Below are 23,205 nucleotides of genomic sequence, written 5' to 3'. Positions count from 1 at the left end.
GATGCACGGGGATGGGAAGTGAACCTAGAGGCCATAAAGGAATTAGTTTGTGGAATTACTGCATCTTCAATGGCTACTCCATTCCCTCCTCACACTCAGCAGCAAGTCTCAGAGAGAGGGCATGTAATTGGCTTTTAGCTAATTATCACTGCTCTTAGGGACAGAGCTTTTTCAGCCTGACCATCTCATACCAAATAGCCAATGAATCGGTCATGCTTCGGTCAAGTGGCCATCCCTGCTTCAATCAGAGGCCACCCTGCACAAGGACAGCCCAGCTCCACTCTATGGGGCAGAGGGCTGTGAGAGGCCCAGGGGGTGTGGGGGGAGAGGGTGAATTTATCAAGAAAGGAATGTTGAGTGTGGCAGACACAATGCACAAGTAGGGAGGGGGGGCGGGGTGGCATCCCAGCAGGGGTCTAGTGTGGGCAAAGGCAAAGACGTAAAATTAACATTGCTGGGACAGAGGATAATAAAGAGACTTGCTCAATCAAGGGAAGGAAGGAATAAACCAACATCTCTGAGAGCCTCCTCTGTGTCTCAAGTCTCATCTTAAAGAAGTGATCTTGGATCCAGTTGTACATTCCACACAAACTGGGGCACTTTAAAAAACACAGATGCCAGAGCCCCACCCCAGACCTTCTAAATCTGAATGCCCTGGCATGAATGCATGCATGTTTGTTTGTATGTTTTAAACCTCCTCTGTGATTCAGAAGTACTGCCTGGGATGACAACCACTGTGCTGCATGTTTCAGTCATAATCTCATTCAGTCCTCCAGAGTCAGGAGAGACCTACGTTCAAATTCTAATCTGATAAGGTAGGTGGTATGTCCCCCATTTCACAGATGAGAAAACCAAGACTCAGAGAGGTGAAGGAATTTGCCCAAGGTCACACAGGCAGTCAGAAGTAGAGTTGGGATTGTTACAGGTTTGACCCCCAAGTCTGAGGGACAAATTCTTGGCTGTGTATGGGGAAGGGTGGTTCAGCTGCCCCATTAGAGATGGCCCAGCCACAGACCTTCCTGGAGGGTAGGAGCACTGGGAACTGGGGGGCTTGGCTGGGGTGGGGAGAACCAGGCTGGCTCAGCCATGACTTGGTAGTGCTTCCTGACGAGGAGGGAGCTGATGTCTTCTCAGACATATGTGTGGACCCCAGGAAGGATCCTATATCAGGATTCAGATGAGCCAGCAGAAAGAATTTCATGACCTCAAACTCTGGAAACATGGCAGATTTAGCTGGTTCTGAAGGCGCTTTATAAAATCTCTTTCTCTGAGAAATCTTTTCAAGACTGCCACTTGGACCTGTGTTTACAAACCCCTGTGGACTCATGGCCTTATCTCCACTCCATCTGGCCTCCCTGCTCTCCCTGCTAGGGACTGGATCTTTGTGCCTCTGTTTCCTTACCTGTCAAATGGGGACAGTGGCCTCCCACCTGCCTACCCCGGTGGGGAGTCTCACAGACAAATGAGGTAACAGAGGAGAAGCTGCCCAGCCCAGCTTCTCCCTAGGAGCTCTTCCAAACCACTGCCCGCTGGGCTTTTAGCATAGTGACGGCCTTGCCTGTGACCATTCCCTGGGCATTTCCTGCATGCCAGACTATGCCCCTTCCATCTACAGCGGGAACAGGAGAAGTGTTACTTTGAAAGCTGCTTAGAGCTATCACCACATAATAAGGGAGGCAGAAGACTCCATCATGCGGGCGGGGAGGGACGCTGTCAGAGATGGCTTCTTTTCTTTTTTAAGATTTTATTTATTTCCTTTTTCTCCCCAAAGTCCCCCTGTACATAGTTGTATATTCTTAGTTGTGGGTCCTTCTAGTTGTGGCATGTGGGATGCCACCTCAGTGTGGCCTGATGAGCGGTGCCATGTCCGCGCCCAGGACCACACCCAGGATTCAAACCAGTGAAACCCTGGGCCACCGAAGCAGAGAGCAAGAACTTAACCATTCAGCCACAGCGCTGGCCCCAGAGATGGCTTTTTGTTCGGAAAACACTTTAAAGGGCCTTTGGTTCTGGAAAAAGAGGCCCAGGGTCCACTCAGGGGGAGGTTGTAATAACAAGGAGCTAAACTGCCTATCTGTGAAGAAAAGGGGGTCTCCTTTGGCCCGTAAGTATAAAGGATGGTAGCAGATTTGGGTCCTGGGGCAGGTCTTGGAAGGCCCCAGCATCACGGCAGAGGTCAGGAGTCAGAGGAGCAGAGGTGTCCGTTACTCCCCTTTAAGCCTTCTCTGTGCAGAAATTCCTCTCATTGCCCTCATGCCTTAGACGAAACTCAGTTTACCCTGCAACCAGTCTCAGTGGCAAGGAAGGCACTTGGAAATAGGCCTGAGTCCATGCCTGAGACAGGTCACAGGCGAAGTGCAGCCTTGTGTTGAAGGAGGAAGGGGTCCTCGAGTCCAAGGACCTGAGGCGTTGAAGAGGATGTGAGCACTCCCTGGGGAGATTATTCAGAAAGGCTGGGTTGGGAAAAGGACTTCCTGTTGCCCTGGAATGGAATGCTCATCATTCTTATTTGGACATTAAAGGATGGGACCCCAGAAGGCTGGAAAACACGAAGAGACTCAGATTCCACAAATGGTATTTCAACATCCCTGCGAGACAGGGACCATCTTACGACAAAGAAATGGAGCTGACAAGAGCGAAGCTGCCTACAGTCCAACAGCTCCCAGTTGCGGGGCCAGGATCAAACCCGGGCCTGGGAGCCGGCCCAGTGGCGCAGCAGTTAAGTGCGCACCTTCTGCTTCGGTGGCCAGTGGTTCACCGGTTTGGATCCCGGGTGCGGACATGGCACCACTTGGCAAGCCATGCTGTGGTAGCCGTCCCACATATAAAATAGAGGAAGATGGGCATGGATGTTAGCTCAGGGGCAGTCTTCCTCAGCAAAAAGAGGATTGGCAGCAGATGTTAGCTCAGGGCTAATCTTCCTCAAAAAAAACCACAAACAAACCTGGGCCTGGTGGCTCCAGTGCCCCAAGTAGTCACCGCCAGGCTAGGGCTCGTCAGCCTTCTGCCCTGTGTCCCTCCTCCTGTCGGGGTCCCCCAGATGCCCTTCTCCCCTCTGCTTTATCTCCTCTCTCAGCCAGCAGGGGGTCCTCTAATTCTCTAGCTGGTGGGCCCTGCCCTGGGGATGCCAAATAAACCTCACCCAAGGAGGGAAAGACATTCCATCTACTCTCTAGGCCCGTGGCCAAGCTATCAGAGGCCAGCAGCTCAGGATTCAAGGTTAGGGTTAGATGCTGGCAGCAAGGGGGTGGGGTAGGCAGGGAGGCAGTGCCAGCCTGGAAGTCGATCAGACACAGGACAACTGGGCTCTCAGCAGATGGTCCAGTGAACCACCAAGAGCACTAAACAACAGTATAAACCTCGTTCCCCATTCTCTGGAGGGGACCCGAGGGTCACAGGCAGAAAGAAAATCCTAGGCATCTTGGTACCTCAAAGAGAGCACTGGACAAGGAGGCAGAAGTCACGGGTTTAAATCCCACCTCTGACACTTCCCTGGGCAAGTTAGGTACGTTCTCTAAGCTTCAGCTTCCTCATCTGCAAATGGGAGAAATACCTACCACCCCATAGGGCTGTAAGAGGATAAAACCAGGTAATGTCCTCCGTGCCTAGTAGGAGCAGGTTTAGAGAAGATACTCAATCCCTAAGACCCAGAACTCCCATCCCTTCTTCCCACCCCAGCACTCCTGAAGAGGACAGGATTGACCTAGGTGGACAGCGGTTCTGAAATGGGGCTTCTCAGAGGTTCCTCACGGGCTGTGAGAGGCAGGCAGGAAAGGGGGCCAGGTGGACCTCTGCTCACGCCTTCCTCCTCTTTTTCCACAATTGCACCTTCACTTTGATCTGTTTCTACCCTGTCCTTCACCCCATCATAATCCACTTTTTTAAAGCTTTGCTTAAATAGGAAACTCCACTGAAGTAGATCAGGAGCACTCACCCTTTTTCCACAAAGGCCCAGATGGTAAATATTTTAGGCACCACAGGCCAAGAAATAAAATCAAGGATACATATTACATAGGTACTTACATAAAAAAGGAGAAAAACAAATTTTTAACTGATGAAATTTAAAATATAATAAGAATTGAATTTTGTTTTGTTTCGTTTGTTTTCGTATCACAGGTCTTCCGATGAGAAGAATGGAATTTTTTGTAGGGGGGGGATAACATTTGCTTAATTGGAGTCCAAAGCTAGTGTTCCTCATCATCAAACCTATCGGAACTATTCATCTGTAAAACCCATTCTTAGTTCCAGGGCCATTCACAAACAGGTGGCAGACCAGATTCGGCCATAGGGCTACAGTTTTCCATTCCCTGGACTAGACAATGTAGGAGCCCTTGCAGGTTAAGGTTCTCAGGCTCTAAAGCCTGTTGAAGGCTGCTCTGGGGTCTGGGGCAATCTCCAGAAGAGAGACTCTGAAGGCTGCAGCCATCGCCCCTTGGGAGGCCCTGGAAGCTGCAGGGTCTCACATGACCTCCCATCTGCACTGCTAGAGCCCTGGGGTGCTTTACTACAGCTGAGGTGACGGGTTCCCAGGCCCTAACTCCTACCACTGGCCTCGGCTCTTACCCTTCACTTTGGTTTCCCCAGCAAGCAGGAGAATACGGCAACAGCACTCTCCTTTGCCCTCAAAAGCATGACCCGTCCTCAAGGAGCCCCTCTCCCAGTAGCACTCTCTCAGAAAGTTTTCTTACAGAACCCTTCCAGCCAGCTTCTAAAAGTAGAGACAAAGAATTGGACTCTCTTGCTGGAGTTCTGGGGTCCCCCGAAGACCTTGAACCCCCTCTGGTGGGAAGGAGGCAACACCATCAGCCTATAGGGCAGAGCTCTGCCTCTGGTCCTGATGGGCCTGGGTCAGGTAAACTCTCTGGGCCTCATTTGCATCGCTTATAAAATAGGAATTATTATATTAGCTTTACCTGCCTTGTGTTGCTATCAGAACTTCAAATTATCCCCGAAAATGTAATTAAATGAAATGTAAACATCATGAGAAAAGGTAAAGTAGCAGAGAGAATAAGGTTTGGAATTAAGAGAAAAGCACAGAATTCTTCAACCACTTTAAATTTCCCCACAGTGAAACATGAATGCATCTTTACAAAACTCTTTAACTACCAAAAATACACATAAACAATGAAAGCGTATTGGCAAAGTCATAAGGAAATAAGCACTTGCTGGTGACCCGGTAAACCAGTTCAGTATTTCTAGTTTGAACCACTACATAAATCAGTCATAACCTCTGACCTGGCATTCCTCTGGGAATACACTCAGCACAAATCACGCAGAGAGGAAATCAAATATGTTCACAGAAACACTCATTTTTAGTAGTGAGAAACAACAGGGGGAAGTTAAGTAAATTGGGAATGTCTATATAGCAGAGTATTATGAAGTTAACTGAAGTATATGGACTGTATCTATTAAAAAAAGAAGGCTCGTCGACATAAAAGGAATCCAAATAGGTAACGAAGAAGTAAAACTCTCGTTGTTTGCAGACGACATGATCTCATATATAGAAAACCCCAAAGAATCCACAGAAAAACTATTAGAAATAATCAACAACTACAGCAAAGTAGCAGGGTATAAAATTAACGTGCATAAATCAGTAGCATTTCTATACACTAACAATGAACTAACAGAAAAAGAACTCAAGAACTCAATCCCATTCACAGTCACAACGAAAAGAATAAAATACCTTGGGACAAACTTAACCAAGGAAGTGAAGGATCTATACAATGAAAACTACAAGACTTTCTTGAAAGAAATTGACGATGACATAAAGAGATGGAAAGACATTCCTTGCACATGGATTGGAAGAATAAACATAGTTAAAATGTCCATACTACCTAAAGCAATATACAGATTCAATGCTATCCCAATCAGAATCCCAAGAACATTCTTCACAGATATTGAACAAACAATCCTAAAATTCATATGGGGCAACAAAAGACCGCGAATTGCTAAAGCAATCCTGAGCAAGAAAAACAAAGCCGGCGGAATCACAATCCCCGATTTCAAAACATACTACAAAGCTACAGTGATCAAAACAGCATGGTACTGGTACAAAAATAGGTCCACAGATCAATGGAACAGAATTGAAAGCCCAGAGATAAAACCACACATCTATGGACAGCTAATCTTCGACAAAGGAGCAGAGGGCCTACAATGGAGAAAAGAAAGTCTCTTCAACAAATGGTGCTGGGAAAACTGGACAGCCACATGCAAAAGATTGAAAATTGACCAGTCTTTTTCACCACACACCAAAATAAACTCAAAATGGATCAAAGACCTAAAGATTAGGCCTGAGACAATAAGTCTTTTGGAAGAGAATATAGGCAGTACACTCTTTGACATCAGTTTCAAAAGAATCTTTTCGGACACTGTAACTCCTCAGTTGAGGGAAACAATAGAAAGAATAAACAAATGGGACTTCATCAGACTAAAGAGCTTCTTCAAGGCAAGGGAAAACAGGATTGAAACAAAAAAACAGCTCACTAATTGGGAAAAAATATTCACAAGCCACTTATCCGACAAAGGGTTAATCTCCATAATATACAAAGAACTCACACTGCTTAACAACAAAAAAACAAACAACCCGATCAAAAAATGGGCAGAGGACATGAACAGACATTTCTCAAAAGAAGATATGAATATGGCCAATAGACACATGAAAAGATGTTCATCATCGCTAATCACCAGGGAAATGCAAATCAAAACTACACTAAGATATCACCTTACCCCCGTTAGATTGGCAAAAACATCCAAAACCAAGAGCGACAAATGTTGGAGAGGTTGTGGAGAAAAAGGAACCCTCATACACTGTTGGTGGGAATGCAAACTGGTACAGCCACTATGGAAAACAGTATGGAGATTTCTCAAAAAGTTAAAAATAGAAATACCCTATGACCCAGCCATCCCATTACTGGGTATCTATCCTAAGAACTTGATATCAGAAATCTCAAGAGTCCGTTGCACCCCTATGTTCATCGCAGCATTATTTACAATAGCCAAGACGTGGAACCAGCCTACATGCCCAGAAACTGATGATTGGATAAAGAAGATGTGGTATATATACACAATGGAATACTACTCAGCCATAAAAAAGACAAAATTGGCCCATTCACAACAACGTGGATGGACCTCGAGGGTATTATGTTAAGCGAAATAAGCCAGTCAGAGAAAGACGAACTCTATATGACTCCACTCATAGGTGGAAATTAGTATATTGATAAGGAGATCTGATAGGTGGTTACCAGGGGAAAGGGGGGGTGGGGGGAGGGCACAGAGGGGGAAGTGGTGCACCCACCAACATGACTAACAAAAATGTACAACTGAAATCTCACAAGGTTGTAATCTATCATAACATTAATTAAAAAAAAAAAAAAAAGAAGGCTCGTATTCTTCAAAAACATCAGTGTCATGAACGTCAAAGAAAGGCTGAGGAGCTGTTTCAGATTAAAGGAGAATAAAAAGATATGCCAATGAAATGCAATATATGATCTGCACTGGATCTTCTTCCACAGGGAGAACCAGTAAACCACCCAAGAACACCAATGGGAAAACTGACAAAACTGTAACAAGGATGACCGCTTAGATAAAAATACTGTATCAGAGTTAAATGTCCTGAATTTGAAAACTGTAGTGTGGTTATGAAAGAGAATGTTCATGTCCTTAGGAGACGCATGATGCAGTATGAAGGGATAAAGAGGCGTAATGTCTGCAACCCACTCTCAAATGGCTCAGAAACAATAATAGAGAGATAGGTAGTCAGAGAGACGGACAGAAAGAAAGAAGGGAAGGAGGAAAGGAGGCAGGGAGGGAAGAAGAAAGAGGGGAGAGAAGGGGGAGGAGATGAGATGGGTGGGAGGGAGAAAGAGACAGGGAAGAGGTGACAAAATATTAAAAATTGGTGTATCTGAATAAAGGGTATATGGGAGTTCTGTTATTTTGAAACCTTTTCTATTAAATTGGAAATTATTTTGAAACAAAAAAATTTTTAAGTTATATGGACTCTGGATACATGGAGAGGTAGAAATAAAACAATGTTGAGTCAAAAAACAACAAAAATGTACATCCTGGGGATAAATCAATAGAAAAGAAAGTGTACACCACAGACAGAGGTATATAATGCTTTCAGTTACCCCACATAAGTGTCTCCCTCCAGCTCTCACGGTTTTCCTTATGCAAACGGAGCTCAAGGAGACCTGCCCCTCAGAGCGAGCGACCCGCTCTGTATGCCAGCTTCTGACTGAAGCGTGTGCAATGCAGCCACTTTGTCTGAGTGGCTTTGTGCTTTGTTTTCCTAACAATGGGTGATAAAGCGCCTCCCCCTCTCATCCATGGCTTCTGTCATCAGGGGCCCTCTGCAGTTGCCTGCCCTCCTGCAGCCCCAGCCCTTCGACCCTCTCCACGTGTCCTCTTGCCCAAGCCCAGGCATGCTGCTCCTCAGTTCTTGGCAGAGCCCTTTGTTGAGCTGGTTACCCGCCATCTCCCAGATTAGACTGTGAGGCTTCCTCCTCTGAACAACTGGCACATGTTTTGGGGGGTCCCTCCTTTAGCTTGTGGCCTGTTCCATCTTCTCATTTCATTAGCTTTCGAGGAGAGTACCCCTGTGCCCCAGCTGAGCCTGAGGCTCTTTTGGGGCAAAGCCTGAGCCCTAAGCCTCCTATATCCATATCCGTCATACAGCAGGTGCCCGGGAAGAGTCACTGGACTGTGACATGACCTAGAGTACTGACATGCACGTACTCACACATTTGCATACACTCACCCACCTTTTGGAAACCACTGGCTTGTCTAGGCCACAGCTGCGGCCCAGAAGGCTTCTTGACACCGAGACCAAGCTTGTCTGTGTCCAGCCCCAGAAGCTCTTAAGCCTATGGCTGGGTGGCAAGAGGCCTCCACACTGTACTGCAGTTTTGCAGTACAAAACCGCATCTTTTTTTTTGGCAGCTGGATCACAGTTCCTTAGACCCTTTAGGAGGCCCCCTCTTTGATTTGTTCCACAGGTCAGAGGCTCAGAAGGGTTCTGGGGCCAGCCGATGGCCCCACTCTGTAGCCTGCTGTGGTGTTGATGGGGCGGCTGTTGATGAAAATGCCATATCCTTGCACTTTGCTGTTGAGGGGGCTGACAGTGGCTCCCCTCACCACCTTATCTGTTTCTGGCCACTCTCCTGCCCTGAGTAGGGCCATAGTCCTGTGGCTGTAAGGCTCACAGGTAGAAGCCCATCAAAGCTGCAGGATGGGATCTCACCAAAGGAATTTGGTAGCCTGTGTGGTCCTCACTGCTGCCCTCTGCAGAGGATGGATAGATCCACCCTGTCCCCTTTCCTCCCTTGCCTGGCCCCTTAACTCAAAATCTTTTGACCCACAGCAAGTTTCTTACCCGTCACCACCCTCACTCACCCTGGGCCCTGCACTTCTACTAGAATCTCCCAGATCAACTTTGATTAAATTATGGAATTAGCATAGTATGGTAGACAGAGCATGAGCTACACAGTCTGACAGACCTAGGATGGAATCCTGACCGCCCCTCTCAGACCGTGTGACTGTGAATATGTTATTAAACTTCTCTGAGCCTCGGTTTCCTCATCTGTGAAGTGGGGATGTGATCTAGCTCGTCTTGTTCTGGAAGGACGGGGAGCACTCGGCACAGACTGACATGACAGCAGAAGATTCTTAACATCTGTCAGTCACTTTCACTTTCCCAGCAGCAGAAAATGTAAGCATGTGCATGATCAGTGAAGCACAAAAATCCCAGGCCAGGGCGGCAGACAGGGCTCTGCCCAGAGAAGTTTCTGACTTTTACTTCTGACTTTCTCTGAGATGTGCTGTGTCGCACGGAGTGGAATTTCCCAGTTGGCTTCTCCTTGATAAGGTAGGTCTGTATTTGTTGAGCCAGGTACCTAACATTTTGGAGACTGAGTTTCTTCATCCATAAAATGGGAATAATAACTACTTCACAGGACGTTATAAGGATTAAATACAACATGTGTCCAGTAAATGGAGGTCATTTTTGTGTTTTGTTTCCCATTTTGTGTTTGGGGAATCCTGGACGTTTGTAGATTCCAAGGCCTGTGGGAGCTGGGGGCTTGGCTGAGGTTTTCTGCCTCAGATTTAACTCAAGGCAGGTTCCAGACAGCTCTGCTGTTAACTGATGGGTGGAACACTTATCAGGTGTAGAAGGCGTGGACCAGACGCCACGGTGGGGGCCAGGGGGTGGGCCGATAAAAGACAAAGTCCACAGAAGCCAGGCCTGGAGGAAACTTCAGTCCAGCGGGGAAGATGACCAGGTCAATCCTTTTGTGGCTCATGAGGTATGATGACATTAGAACTTAATAGAGATGGGGGTCCAGAATAAGAGGTAAGTAAATCCCACAGAAGGGGGTGGGGTAGGACAGGGTGGGTCATGACAGGCTTTGTCATGGAGACAGCATCTGACCCGGACCTTGAGGAAAAGTGTAATTTTTCTGAGAGTGAGGGAAGAGCAAAAGCAAAGAGAAGTCACAGAAGTTTGGAGACCTCTGGCCTCTGTCCCAGTACTGTCGTGATGCTCAAAATAGGAGAACAGATATGGATGTGCCTTCAAAGAGTCGACAGCCCAGGACAAACAAGTGTGAGATAGGCCTCATCTCATCACCGGGCTCCCCCGGGGCTGTGAGCGCTGCCTGCTCCCCTGGGCCTCCCCAACCTGCCCCAGGAGCTTAGCACTTGGGGCAATGCTAACCCCGAGCACATGCGGCCTCAAGCAGACACAAAAGAGGAGGGGACGTGTGGGTGTGAGAAATAGCTGTGCAAAGATTAGAAGATAAGACTCAGAAATAAAAATAGTGGCTGGGTTAAGCCTGCTAGTCTTTTATTGGCTTAGATTGTCTTCTTAAATATTTTATTAAAAAAAGCTTTCATCCAATATGACTCACAGATCTATGTACACTGCTGTAGAAAGATATTCAACGTATTTCATTCAGTGGAAAAAGCAAGTTGTAGACTGTTACGGCCGTGTGATCCCATCTGGGTCCACACACACCGGCTTTTCTTAGAAAAGTTCTCAGAGGCACCAGAAGAAAAGGTTCCTCAGAGTCTCCCCGTGGGTGTGAGACTTAGAGGGAGGGCAGACGGAGTCCTACTTTTTATTTTAACTCTTCATAACTTTATGACATTTACCATGCATTACTTTCATAATAAATTTTTTTTAATTTATAAAGAAATCATAAAAGCCCCTTTGCTGCAGAGCTCATCTTGGAAACCCCTTTCCCAAGGACCGAGACAGGTAAATCCCAACGTCTATTATTGTTGTTTTCCATAGGGCTGTGTGGCCACACATTTCCTGTAGGTTTTTCTTTCTCTCCAGAAAGAGGTTGCCCTGGCTAAGCTGAGTGTGGCGGGCCATCTTAACCACAGAGGAGCCTGTGTGGTAGTGACGTGTGGCAGGTGACCCTATCAGTATGGTTGTCCCAGGGAATTCCTCAGCTCTGTTTAGGAAGGGTGAGCCTTGAGAGCAGTGGCTCCTTCCCTGGCCCAAGGCTCCTGTCCCCATAGAAGGATTCTCTGCAGGTTAGGAGACCGCCCTAGGAGGGGGCCCTGCATACAGGAGCCTCCTGTAAGTAGCAGGGCTTATGGCCGCTGCGTTCACCAGGGGAGAGGGGAAAGCGATGATGGGACGTGTGGGGTCATGGTGAGGTAGGCTCCTTGAGAGAGGAGGGGGCTGTGGATAAAAGTTGAGTGTAGATATAGATAAGTTTTTGTTTGTGTGTTTAAACCAGCACAGTGTAATTGAAAAGATTCTTTAAGTCCCACCTCCTATATTACTTGCTCTGTGACCTTGGACAAATCACCTCCCCTCTCTGGGCCTCACTTTCCTTGTCTATAAAATGGAGATTTGGGCTAAATTCTTATCGAGATCCAGTTCAACAGTAACATTTTACAATGTTATGTTAATATAATAATCTAACAAATAAAGGAAAGGAATGTAAATACAGGAGAGAAGAAACCACCGATCATTACATGTTGCTTACATTAATACCTTGTCTCCTTGGACGTACCATATTCATCACTGGGCCTACCTACCAGGGCCCTCCCTTGGGCAACATCACTCTTTCCCAAATGCTCACCCCCTGACTCTGACCCGGCTACACTACCCTCAAGGTCAAAACAGAAGAGACTATCCTACTATATATTCTCCCCACTCCCCAGAAGCATTCAAAGTAAAGGAAGAAATGACTTTGTGCTTTGTGGGTGCCTAAGATATGGTGGCCAGAGCCCTATACTAGGAGTTAGACCACAAGTCCCCACCCTGGTCTAGCACTGCTTCACTGTGTGACCTTGGACAAGTTACTTCCTCTCTCTGGTCTTAGCCTCGTCTATAAAATGAGGAGTTGATGGGTTTCTCCTTATGAGCCCTGCTCTAATATTCCCTTTCTCTGTCCTACTGTGGCTACCAAGGTTGGGAAAAGCACAAATCTGCAGGCCAGCATTTCTCCAAATGCTCCAGGAAACCAGCAGACAACCTCTAGCCTCTCCAGCAGGCTGGCGCCAAAATGTGAACACAGACAAGTGTCTGCACTCAGTGCTGGGAGCCAGAAATCAAGCGAGATGAGCAGGGCCAGGCGGGGCCCCAGCTGAGCGCAGGACTCCCCAGCCAGGGCATGCCCTCCCGAGCCAAAGCTGGATCCTGCAGCTTTCCTCACAGATGGTCTCTTATACTGGTAGGATAAGAACGGATAAGACCTCCAAAGGGATCTGAACCATGTGCTTCAGGGACCAGACCAGGGCAGGGAGTGGAGCTAAAGGTTCCTTGCTTGTTAATACACAGTTTTAGCTAAAGTCTAACACACCAGAGGTGGGAGGGAGGCCTTGAGGCCCCAAACTTACTTCAAAGGCCAGAAGCTCTCGTTCACTGAATACTACCCTGTGTCCAGCTCTGTGAGGGACACTATAGAATCAGCATCTCATTTACTCCCCACAACCATGAAGTAGGTACTGTTACTATTCCTATCTTACAGGTAAGAAAACTCAGGCCCAGACAGGTTGAGTAAGTTGTCCTAAGGTTGCACATCTAAGAAGGGGACCCAAACCCCAATCTGCGTGACCCCTAAGGCCAAACATCTCCACCACTCTGTGCTGGCAGGGAGCTTGCCGTCTGGATCTGGTCCCTATCTCTGTCTCCAACCTCATCTAGCACGGCATGTCCCCAGCTCACTTTCCGAGGTCACACTGGCCTCCTGCTAGCAGCTCAGGCCCTAGGCTCTTCCCCACCTCAGGGTCTGTGTCCCTGCTGTTGTCTTTGCCTGAACATGTACCCTCAGCTCTCAAATTATCAGTCACTGCCTCAGAGCAGCCTTCTCTGACCACCCAGTCCAAACCACGTCCCCTAGTCTCTCTCAGAGCATCCTGCTCTCTCCTTTCACAGCCCTTGACACATGTTAAAACGACTTCTCCTTCTGTGTTCTCTTGTTCAGTGCCTTTTTCCACCAATGGATCACGGGTTGCAAGAGGACAGGAATGTGTCTGCTTGTTTACCACTGCCTGGACAGTGCCTGGCACACACTAGGTCCTCAAGAATATGTTAGGTGAAGGAAAGGAGGGGAGGAGAAAAGACAGGACCATCCCTTCAGAAGCTGAGCAGTCATCTGGAGGCAGCTCTAGTTCTAGCCTGTTTATGGCCACAGGCAAGACCTTCCCCTCTCTTAGGCAGAGTCCTCCAAGGCTCCCCAGGTTGTGAGGCACATGGGGTCTTCACATCCGGTAGCAGGTGGAGAACCACAAAACATGGTATCTTCCAGTTCTGACAGCTCTGATGTACAGAGTGGGGAGAGACAGGACTAAGAAGGAATAACAGATGAATCCCCCAGGAAACTGCTTTTACATCCTTCTTCAGAGTCCCCCACCCCAACTCCTCAGTTCTCAGCCCACCCTGACACTAGTCCCTTCCAACTCTGCCCTTGTTACGTGCGTGGCTGCCCCCACTGCCAGCTGGAGCTCCAGAAAGGCAGAGACTGTCCATGTCCTCCTCATCTTTGTACCCACAGCACTTAGCACAGACCCCTACACAGAAAACATGGCCGAGGTGAGGCCACCGAATCAAATGCCATTGTTAGCATCTGCTGCTGAGGATGTCACTTTCCCCCTGGTGTCACCAAGGTCAGGAGAAGCACCAAAGGCCTGGCTTCCCATTCAGAGGCAGACTCCACCTGACCACCCCCAGCCTCTGGCCCTCTGGCCTCCTCCCTTCAGCAGGCCCCGGATTGCCAGGGGCAGTGGGCTCCGGCAGAAGGCCGAGGAGTCATCCCCCTCTGGGGTCTCTGCAGTCATTGCTCTCCCACCCAGCCAGCCAGCCAGTCACCCAAGACATGCACTCCCTGAACCTGAGGCAACTTCGCTCCCATTCTCCGCAGAGTAAGGCTTAGCTTTGAAGTTCTTTCTGTTTTGTCCTTAAAAGTAAAAGAAAGCAAGAGAATTCATCCTGACCCAAGACCTCTATAAAGGAGAAAGGCCTCCTGATTTGCCCCTTGGATAGAGTGGAGGCCCTAAACTCGCAGGTTTTTCCTCTGCTGGGTGTGTGAAGGGGTGAGGCTGGGTATACCGGTGAGCACATGTGAGGGTGACAGGGTGCAAGCGCCGTGCTCATGGAGAGAGCACACCAGGTGTGCGGTTCTAACCTGGACTGGCCAGACCTTGGCTACAGCACTTGTTGGCTGAGCAACTTTGGGCAACTTGTTTAAAGTCTTTGGACCACAGTTTCCTCATCTAAAAAATGAGAGTAAAAATGATTCCCATTTCCCGCATTGTTGTGAGAATCAAACGTCAGGACCGGCATTCTGTGATCACTAAAACACCATCTAAATACTAGCAGTTGTTAGAAATGGAAGGCAAGAAGAGAGCTTCAGAAAATCTTCATTTCCCTCCAAATAGTAACTACTTCAGATCTCAGAGCTTAGCCCTGGCTGTGTTCTGGGTTTTAGCAAACCTGAAAATGCACCCGATAACTCAGATCCTAGAAACCCTCATGACCAGGCTCATGTGGCTTGTTACTCAATGCAAATCCATTTTCAGAAGGATTACTTCACCTCCCATTCAGGCTCTGAGCTTCTGAAACAAAATCCTAGGAGCCATGGAGGATCCCAAGCAGGACCCAGGAGAAAAGCAACAGGTCAGGTCTCACTCCAGAGCCTGGGGAGGACTTGGTGAGAAAAGAAACAGATAATACAAAGACTCACTGAGATTCACCAGAACTGTCAGGCAAGTTATACTGAAAACATAGAACTCAACCATTCTAGTCCCTTCTGCTGGCAAGCCTTTATCTCCAGAGAGACAACTATTTGCAGAGCCGGCCACGAAGGTGAATAAACCGCAGGATTGTTTTTAAAGCATCTCCCTAGTCCTGGGACAAGCCCGCGCCCTACAAGATCAAGTGACTGACAAGCGCACCAACAGAAGCCTGACCTGGACGCCATATCGCAGCCCCTCCACCGCTCACAGCCGCTTACCTCCCCAGCTCCTCTCCGATGTCGTAGAAGTCCTCCACCTTCTGCTGCTTGAACGTCTCCATGTTTGGGCTCCTCATTGAGGCCTGGAACATACAGCCCTGAAACGGGAAAAAACCTGAGGTTGGGACAGACGTGCAAATGGGCACAAGCCTAACAGTCTGGGCCCAAAAGCAATTGGCTGCAAGGGACCTAATAATTCAAGGATAATCCACAGCCCTGGTTCCTCAAGATCCGCCCTGCTCAAGCCTGTCCTCACCTGTGACCAACAATGTATGGCTCTTATTCGATTTATATTCATTCAAATTTGTTCAGGAGACAGAAAAAAAGAGCCCTCCTCACTTCTTCAGATCTGCTCTGAACAAGCTCAGAGGAACAGAGAAACGGCCAACTTTGGCAATTTGTGCTCATGAAATTCAGATCTACTGAGAAAAGAGGCAGCTGTGAGGCAGGAAAAAGAGCACTCATTTTTGAGTTAGAAGTCCTAGGTTCAAGTCTCATTTAAACTGCCAAAGACTTAGCTTCCCCATCCGTAAAAGGGGTTAATGCTGTAAAAACCAACTGCAAATCATGAAATTATCCTATAAACCACAAAATGTTGTAGAAAGGTAGGGGATTATCATGACCTCAGCTCCCCGAGGGGCTGTGCCACCCAACCGTGAGTCTGAACTGATTTGAAAACTTCTCACTCCTCACCCCAAAGGAAAGACAGGCGGGAGTGGTGGGACAAAGTACAACACACACCAGGAGTCAGGAGCCTGAGGTTCTAGTCCCAGTTTTGCCCACAGCTAGCTCTGTGACCTCATCTCTCGTCGGAGGAGCCCCAGTTTCCTCATCTGTAAAATGAAGCTAACTCTGCCTGCCCGGGGCACTTCAGTGAGAGCCAGATGACAGCTCTGAGCCATGGGGAGCACTCACTACTCTGCCAGAAGAGACTGTTTGCATCCTACCCCCGGATCCCCCTGCCCCAAGGAGCTCACTCACTCCTGGGACAGCCATATGTCACCCTGGACAGCACCCTGAGGCCAGGGCTCAGGACACAGTCTGCAAATCACAAAGATAAACCCAGCTGCCTGTGGATGTATCTTTCAAGAGTCATTAGCAAAGCCCTCTCAGAGTTCATTTCGGCTAGTGTTGGCAGCTTTTCCTCTGCCTGCCAATCAGACACCAACCATACCCAGGCCCCATGAACCCCAAAAGACTGTTTTCACCAGGCTGGGTGGAGGCACCATTACAATAAGGGCGCATCTCATCAATGCCAAGTGGTACAAAATGATCCAACTCTCAGGTGACATATACGTTTTTCCTCCCCTTTCACCCCCTACAAACCAAAGCCCTATTGCCAAGATGCCACCTGCCTCCCTCCCTTCCCCCAAGGTACACCCATCTCTGAAGCCCCCCAGGCAGACCTGGCCTGGCTCCCAGGCCTTACTCTCAGGGTCACCTGCCAACCTCCTGCCTCTTGGCTCTCATGGTCCATCACACATCCTCCTCCCTGCTAGGTCTTCACTCTGTGCTCAGCCAGGGCCCGGCAAGCACGGAATACTGAAAAGAGCAGGCTCCAGGAGCCCCCGTTCCAGGCTAGTCTGGGTGTATATTAGCTGTGTGACCCATAACAGGTTGGCACCCTCTCTGGGCCTCAGTCCCCTCACCTGTAAACAGGGGTGATAACATCTATAGCACCTACTTCACATATCCGTGTGAGGGTCCATTGTGATAAACGCATAAACCTCTGAGCAAATAAGAAGGATGATCATTATTATTATTACCTGACTCATCCCAGGGCATTGTTTGTGTTTCTGCTTCCTACAGCCATTGAGACAACCAATTCAGTTCCTTTCTGAGGAAAAGGTTGTGGGATCCTCCTGACAAGTCTGGCTTGACAAGAATCAGAAGCACAACCCACCCTCACCCCCACCCCCATCCTAGCAAATCTCCTGAGACTACCCCAGAGGGTGGCAGGACTGCTAACCACCATCTTCGTTTTGCTGAAAACAATTCTTCCAAATAAACCATTTGGGTCAGATCCTGGGGGGTGGGGTTATTAATTTGACACAGCTAGATGGAAGCAGAAAACTCCAAAATATTTTGTTGGCAGATACCCTGAGAGCGGTCCCAGGAACAGCTAAGATCCTCCAGAGGCAAGAGGCCAGCCCCACTCGCCATCAGGAGCTGCGCCGGATTCGAAGCAGCCCCAGCTCCCCGGCAAAATGATGAACCCCATCCTTGGGTTCCACATCTTGAGTGGCTGGGGTGGGAGCAGGGGAGCCCCCTAAGGAAAAACTAGACCCACTAGTTTGGCCCCAACTCACCTTTCTGGCCTTAGCCCCCTCCCCTCACATATCCTATATGACAGCCAAAGCAGACATTTTCCACTTGCCCAGAACTTTCACCCTGGCCATGCTCAGCTCCAGCTGGGCTCTTTCAATGGGAGGCCCACCTGGAGAGCCCTCCTAGCAAAACTACTCCCTTCCTGCAAGGCCCAGCTCATCTCCGTGAGGCTCCATGACCCTTTTTCTTGCCAAAACAGATCAAAATTCTCTCCCTCGTTAAACTCCCAGAGAAGGTTCTTCCTACATTTTTAGAATTAGAGCTTATCACGTTCTGGCTTGTCATAATCTATGTCTACGTCTAACCCAGAGGGAGAGAGCACAGATTCCACAGTCACACAGGCCTGGGTTCAAATCCCAGCTCTGCCACTTACTAGCACACACTGAGCACAGGACAACTTTTTTGAGCTTCAAGTTACTTACATGGAAAATGAGTCTAGACGATGCCTAGTGTTGGTGAGCACGTGGAGCAACCAGAACTCTCAAACACTGCCAGGGGGAGTATACACTGGGACAACCACTTTGGAAAACTGTTGGCCAGTTTCGATGGACATACCTAAGAGAAATGCATGCAGGTGTTTTCCAGAATGCTCCATGTTAGAGGGCTCACAGCAGCACCACTAGTAAGAACTAAAAATTGGGAAACATCCAAATGGCCATCAATAGAAGAATGGATAAATAAATTGAGGTCTACTCATACAATGAAATGATTATACAACAATGAGAATAAATAAGCTACTACTACCTGCAACAACGTGGATGAAACTCACAAGCATAATGTTGAATAAAAGAAGACAGACACTTTTGTGATGACATAGCATGTGATTCCACTTAGGAAAAATTAATCTGTGGTTCTAGAAGTCAGATAGTAGTTACCCCTGGGTGGGAATTGTGCCTGGAAGGAGATACAAGGGGGTTTCTGAGTGCTGGCAATGCTGTTTCTTAATCTGGGTGGTGGTTACATGGATACATGGTATGTACACTTACTTTGTATGCAATCAAAATTTTACATAATAAAAAAATGAGTCATAGCAATGGAACAAAAGAGGTAACAGACGTAAAATGTTTGAAATAGTCCTTGGCTGGTCCCAACAAATGTGAGTCCCTTCCCTCCTGCCTATTGTCTTGGAGGCCCATGAGGGCAGGAGTTATGACATTCTCACCTAGAAATAGCAAACGCTCCATAAATGTTGGTTGATTTAAATTTAGGGCCCCAGCCTCCCTTCTCAAAGCTGCTGCTCAGATATCTCATTGGATAAAAACAACCGATAACAACTTAAAGCCCTTTCTTAATCTGTCCCCAAGATGAATTTGCATTTTACCAGTTTAAAAACATGAAACTAAAGGGAAGAAACTCTGGGTGGAATTATAGTCATCAGTTAGGACCCAGACAAGGACCCAAAGGCACAGGCACCTTTCTAGCCCCAAAAAGATGAAAGCACATGGCGGAGGGGAGGGATACAGCTACAACTCCACAGGCCATTAGCTCCAGACATTCCAAGGATGAAACCCATCTTAACGCCAACATTTCTCTAACGGAATCTCTGGAATTCACATTCCTGCCCCCAACCCTAATACTAAGCAACACTTCCGGGGTTAACACAGATTTCCCAGAATCTCACAGAAAGAGACCTCTAGGATCATCTAGGGGATTTTTAAACTCTGCTTTAGAAGCATGAGGAAGGCGAGTCAGAGCAGCTCTTCTTTACCCATACTATATTTTGGGGTTCTGTGTAAAAATTCACGGGCGGGGTGTGTGGAAGGGTGTCGAAAACCACTGTTGTCTGCTCTAACCCACTTGTTTTACAAAAGGAGGAAATTGAGGTCCAGACAGGGGAAGGGACTTGCTGAAAGTCACCCAGCTAGCCCACTCCAGCTGCTCTTCCCAGGGCTTCTGTTGACAGCATCTTCAAGCCTCCAATGGTAGCACAAGAGTGGGAGAAGTCAGTGGACTCCTGAAGGACAACCCAGGAGGAGGCCTCTAGGGCTAGAGGAAGACCCCACAGGGAAATCTCAACCCTCCTAAGCCCTCTCCCCCACTGGCCCCAGCTCCCTCTGCTGAACTCTCAGAGACCCTCACCCCACCTCACCCAGTGTAAGTCAGCGAAACGGGATGGTGCAAGGGGGCAGGCACGATAGTCCCCTTACACCTCCCCCCACAGTAGGGATTGTCACACTCAGGCTCTGAGGAGGCTGCCAACAGAAAGGAGGAGCTCCAACATTACAGAGCCCCTCCACACACTGGGGGCTCTGACCCACCCCAATCTCTGCTGGGGAAGCTGGGGCTCCGAGATCAGCCACCTGTCTGAGTTGACAGGAGAAAACTCCATCTTTGTGGTGAAGGTCCAGTTCCGCTGGGCAGCCTGCTTGTTCACTCCCACATCTAACAACAAGGGGAGCCGTAGGGAGGTGGTCAGGGTCAGTTCAGGTCTCCTTCCTGCCAGCCAGAAACTCACCCCAGACCAGCACACACGCACCCACCTCCACACACCCCTGTTCCCCTGCCCAAGCCTCTCCTGCAGCTGCTGAATTATCAGTAGGGCCACTCTAGGTGCTAAAAAACACATCTTGAGAGATGGGTGGTTTGGGGAAGAACAAGACTCTGAAGGAATCTGTGAAGACGCCCAAGTGCCTGCAGCCCTCAGTCACGAGGACTCTCCTAGGAAGACGTTACACAGGACGGTTGAGAAGCAGCATCAGAAACCACAGCAGCAGCCCCCTAGCTGCTCTCCACTGGATTCTACAAGTACTGAGGAATCAAGGACTGTGCTCCCTCCACTTGTTGCCAGGGACCTTCCCACCTGCCTCTGAGGCAACCAGTTGCGGCATCCTCTCCTCCAGTGTGCCCTCCTAACCTACCACTACCTGCCTGGCCTCAAAGCTCACCTCTCTGGGCCCCATTTTCTCCTTTGTAAAGTGAGAATACTAATTTCCCTTGCAGAGTTGCACCGGTGAGGACGAGCTAGACCCACACATGCCACGAGACATCCACAACGCCTGGCCCAGAGTCAGTCAACTGTCGACAACACCCTTCTATGCCCCTCTACTCCAGCCTGCAGCAGACCTACTGGCCGCTCCCACGACCACGTGGCGGGGAGGCGAAGAGGAGGTATCGGCAGGAGGTGTGAGATGCGCCCGATGCTGATAAGACCTGGCCCCCCTCCTCCTGGAAATCTGGGGTGCTCTCCCCCGTCAAGCGGCCCTAACTTGTTGGAAGTCTGTCTCCCATCTCCTCCCTGGGTGCCAGCCCTCTGCCTGACGCCCCCCACCCCGTCCCTCGGTCAAAAGAGCCAGGCTTCGGAGCGCGCCCTGCGGGCACAGCGGGCAGGTCTCCGCGTGCCAGGGCCGGCCACTTCGCCCAAGGCCTTGGCCGGCCACACCCGGGGGCGGCGTTAGGGACCAGGGCGGTGGTCTCGGGTAACACGAGGGAGCCCCTGGGAGCAGTGTGCCGCCGCCAGCCCAGACCCCGGGGCGCCGCTGCACTCCGGCCGCACGCCCCGTCCCGCCCGTCGAGCCCGCACCCGGGCGCTACTCACGGCGGGAGGCTGCGCTGCGGCGGGCGCGGCGGGCGCGGCGGGCTGCGCGGCGCTCGGCTCCGCTCTCCTCCTGGCGCCCTGCGCCCGCCCGCCCGCGAGGCCGCGGAGGAGCCGAGGGGCGGAGCGGCCAGGCCCGTCCCAGGCGCCGGCTGGAGGCGCTCCCGGCCGCTTGGGTCAGGAGTCGGGGCGCCCCCTGCTGGGACCCCCCTCTGGAGAGCCCCGGGGCGAGGGCCGGGAGTCTCCCCGCCAGGTGGGGACAGGCACCTCCAGGGCTCCGAGGTTCCGGGACAGGGGGCGAGCGCCAAGGGCAAGACGCTTCGGGCGTCCTTCCTGGCTCTGCTGCTCACTTGCTGTATGGCCTTAGTCAGCTAACCTCTCCAAGCCTTAAGTGGCAATTGATTTAAATGAGCTGATACGTGTGATAGCGCCTGGCACAATCGCTTAGAAAATGGTATTTCCTTGTGTGTCGTCCCCCCCAACACACACACACACACCCCGTGAGAGAGGAAGTCCCACTAGGGAATAGACCGCTTCCTCCCTCCCAGCCAGCATGCTCCCTGACAAGGCACAGATACTTCTGGGAGCCTCACCACACAGTTTTCACAGCGGGATAGGGGCTGTGATTCCCACCCCGGCCTGGGAGCCGCCTGGCCTCGTTTGCCCTCTGTGCCCCCAGCCCTGTGGGACGGTTGGTGAGTGAAGCCTCACATCACCATCAAGCCATTCCCAGTAAAGGCCTTGGGAGTGGATTCCTCTCTTCCTTCTGCCAAAAACCCCGGGAGGAAAAAAGGAACAAAAATGGAGGGGTTGATGGGAGGAAGAAAGTGGAAACAGAATTTAAGCCAAGCGCAATGGTCTTATTTCAAGACAAGGGGCTGTTTAGAGAAAAGAAATGAATGCCTCTTTGCAGAGCTTCCATCTGAAAGTCACCCACCGGGCTCCTGGGAAAGAGCGTCAGATTCGGAGTTCTGCGTTTGGTTCACAGCTCTGCTCTGTATTCCCGGTGTGGGGTCTGGGGCGTGGCACCCCGGCTTGTTCTCGGTCGGGAAAGCGGAGCAAACACTCCCCCCTGTAGCGTCTAATGGAGCTATTGTGGGGCTGAAATGAGCTAAAGTGTGTAAGATGCACCCAGACGACCTCTACCAGTGTAAGCAACCCCTCCTCCTGCCTTTAGCCTTTTTGGACACTGAGGTTCTGACAGGTAAGATGAATGCCACCTCCACCTCACCTCACTACCCTCTCCACTTCCTCTCTGCCACCAGTACCTCAGGGTCTGTGACAGCCTCCACAAAGATCCCAGAGCTTCCTTGTTTATAAACTTTACAACATCCCAGGACAGGGCAGGCTCTCAGCCGCGTCTCCCAAGAGCGCCACGCTACCGAGAATAATATCCAAGACCAGAGGTGGCTTTCCAAGTCAGCAGGCAGAGAAGGAAACCCACTAGTGAGGTTTCACCAGCATAGGAAGGCCCCTCATCCTCAGACCACCCTCAGAACACCTCCTCCCCCATTTCCAGTTATTTATTGCTGTGTAACAAACCAGCCCAGCGTTGGTGGCATGAAACAACCACTTTGTTAGGCCCACACATTCTGAGTGTCGGGAATTCAGACAGTGCACAGCATGTATGGCTTATCTCTGCTCCACAATGTCTGGGGCTTCAACTGGGAAGACTTGAGTGATTGGGAGTGATCTGAAGAGCTGGGGGCTGGAATCATCTGGAAGCTTCTTCGTTCACATGGCTCGTGCCTGAGCTATGATGAATCCAAGACTGGGCTCAGCCAAGACTGCCAGAGCACCTACATGTAGCCTTTCCATCCCTTCGCCCCTGAGCCTCATGCTTAATACTTAATTTACAGCAGCAGTGTCCCC

General features: G+C 49.7%; 1 protein-coding gene across 9 annotated transcripts in view; it reads right to left on the bottom strand.

Moving 5' to 3' along the window:
• Nucleotides 1–21,489, bottom strand: part of DAPK2 (death associated protein kinase 2) — a 116,354-nt gene extending 94,865 nt beyond the window's left edge. Inside the window, exons 1-4 of one of the 9 annotated variants that reach the window (XM_070577595.1) lie at nucleotides 20,865–21,083; nucleotides 20,102–20,183; nucleotides 18,224–18,356; nucleotides 15,474–15,571 (exon numbers count right to left, since the gene is read on the bottom strand). In XM_070577595.1, coding sequence (XP_070433696.1) covers nucleotides 15,474–15,565 — 92 coding nt within the window. In that variant the 5' untranslated portion in view covers nucleotides 15,566–15,571; nucleotides 18,224–18,356; nucleotides 20,102–20,183; nucleotides 20,865–21,083. Of the gene's footprint in view, nucleotides 1–15,473; nucleotides 15,572–18,223; nucleotides 18,357–20,101; nucleotides 20,184–20,686; nucleotides 21,084–21,336 lie in introns of those variants that run through there. The other 8 variants (XM_070577600.1, XM_070577590.1, XM_070577613.1 and 5 more) reach the window with 8 other exon arrangements.
• Nucleotides 21,490–23,205: the final 1,716 nt, after the last annotated feature.

The sequence above is a fragment of the Equus przewalskii genome, chromosome 1 (assembly GCF_037783145.1).
Source record: "Equus przewalskii isolate Varuska chromosome 1, EquPr2, whole genome shotgun sequence".
NCBI classification, from domain to species: domain Eukaryota; kingdom Metazoa; phylum Chordata; class Mammalia; order Perissodactyla; family Equidae; genus Equus; species Equus przewalskii.
This window is presented reverse-complemented; position numbering and strand designations above follow the sequence as displayed.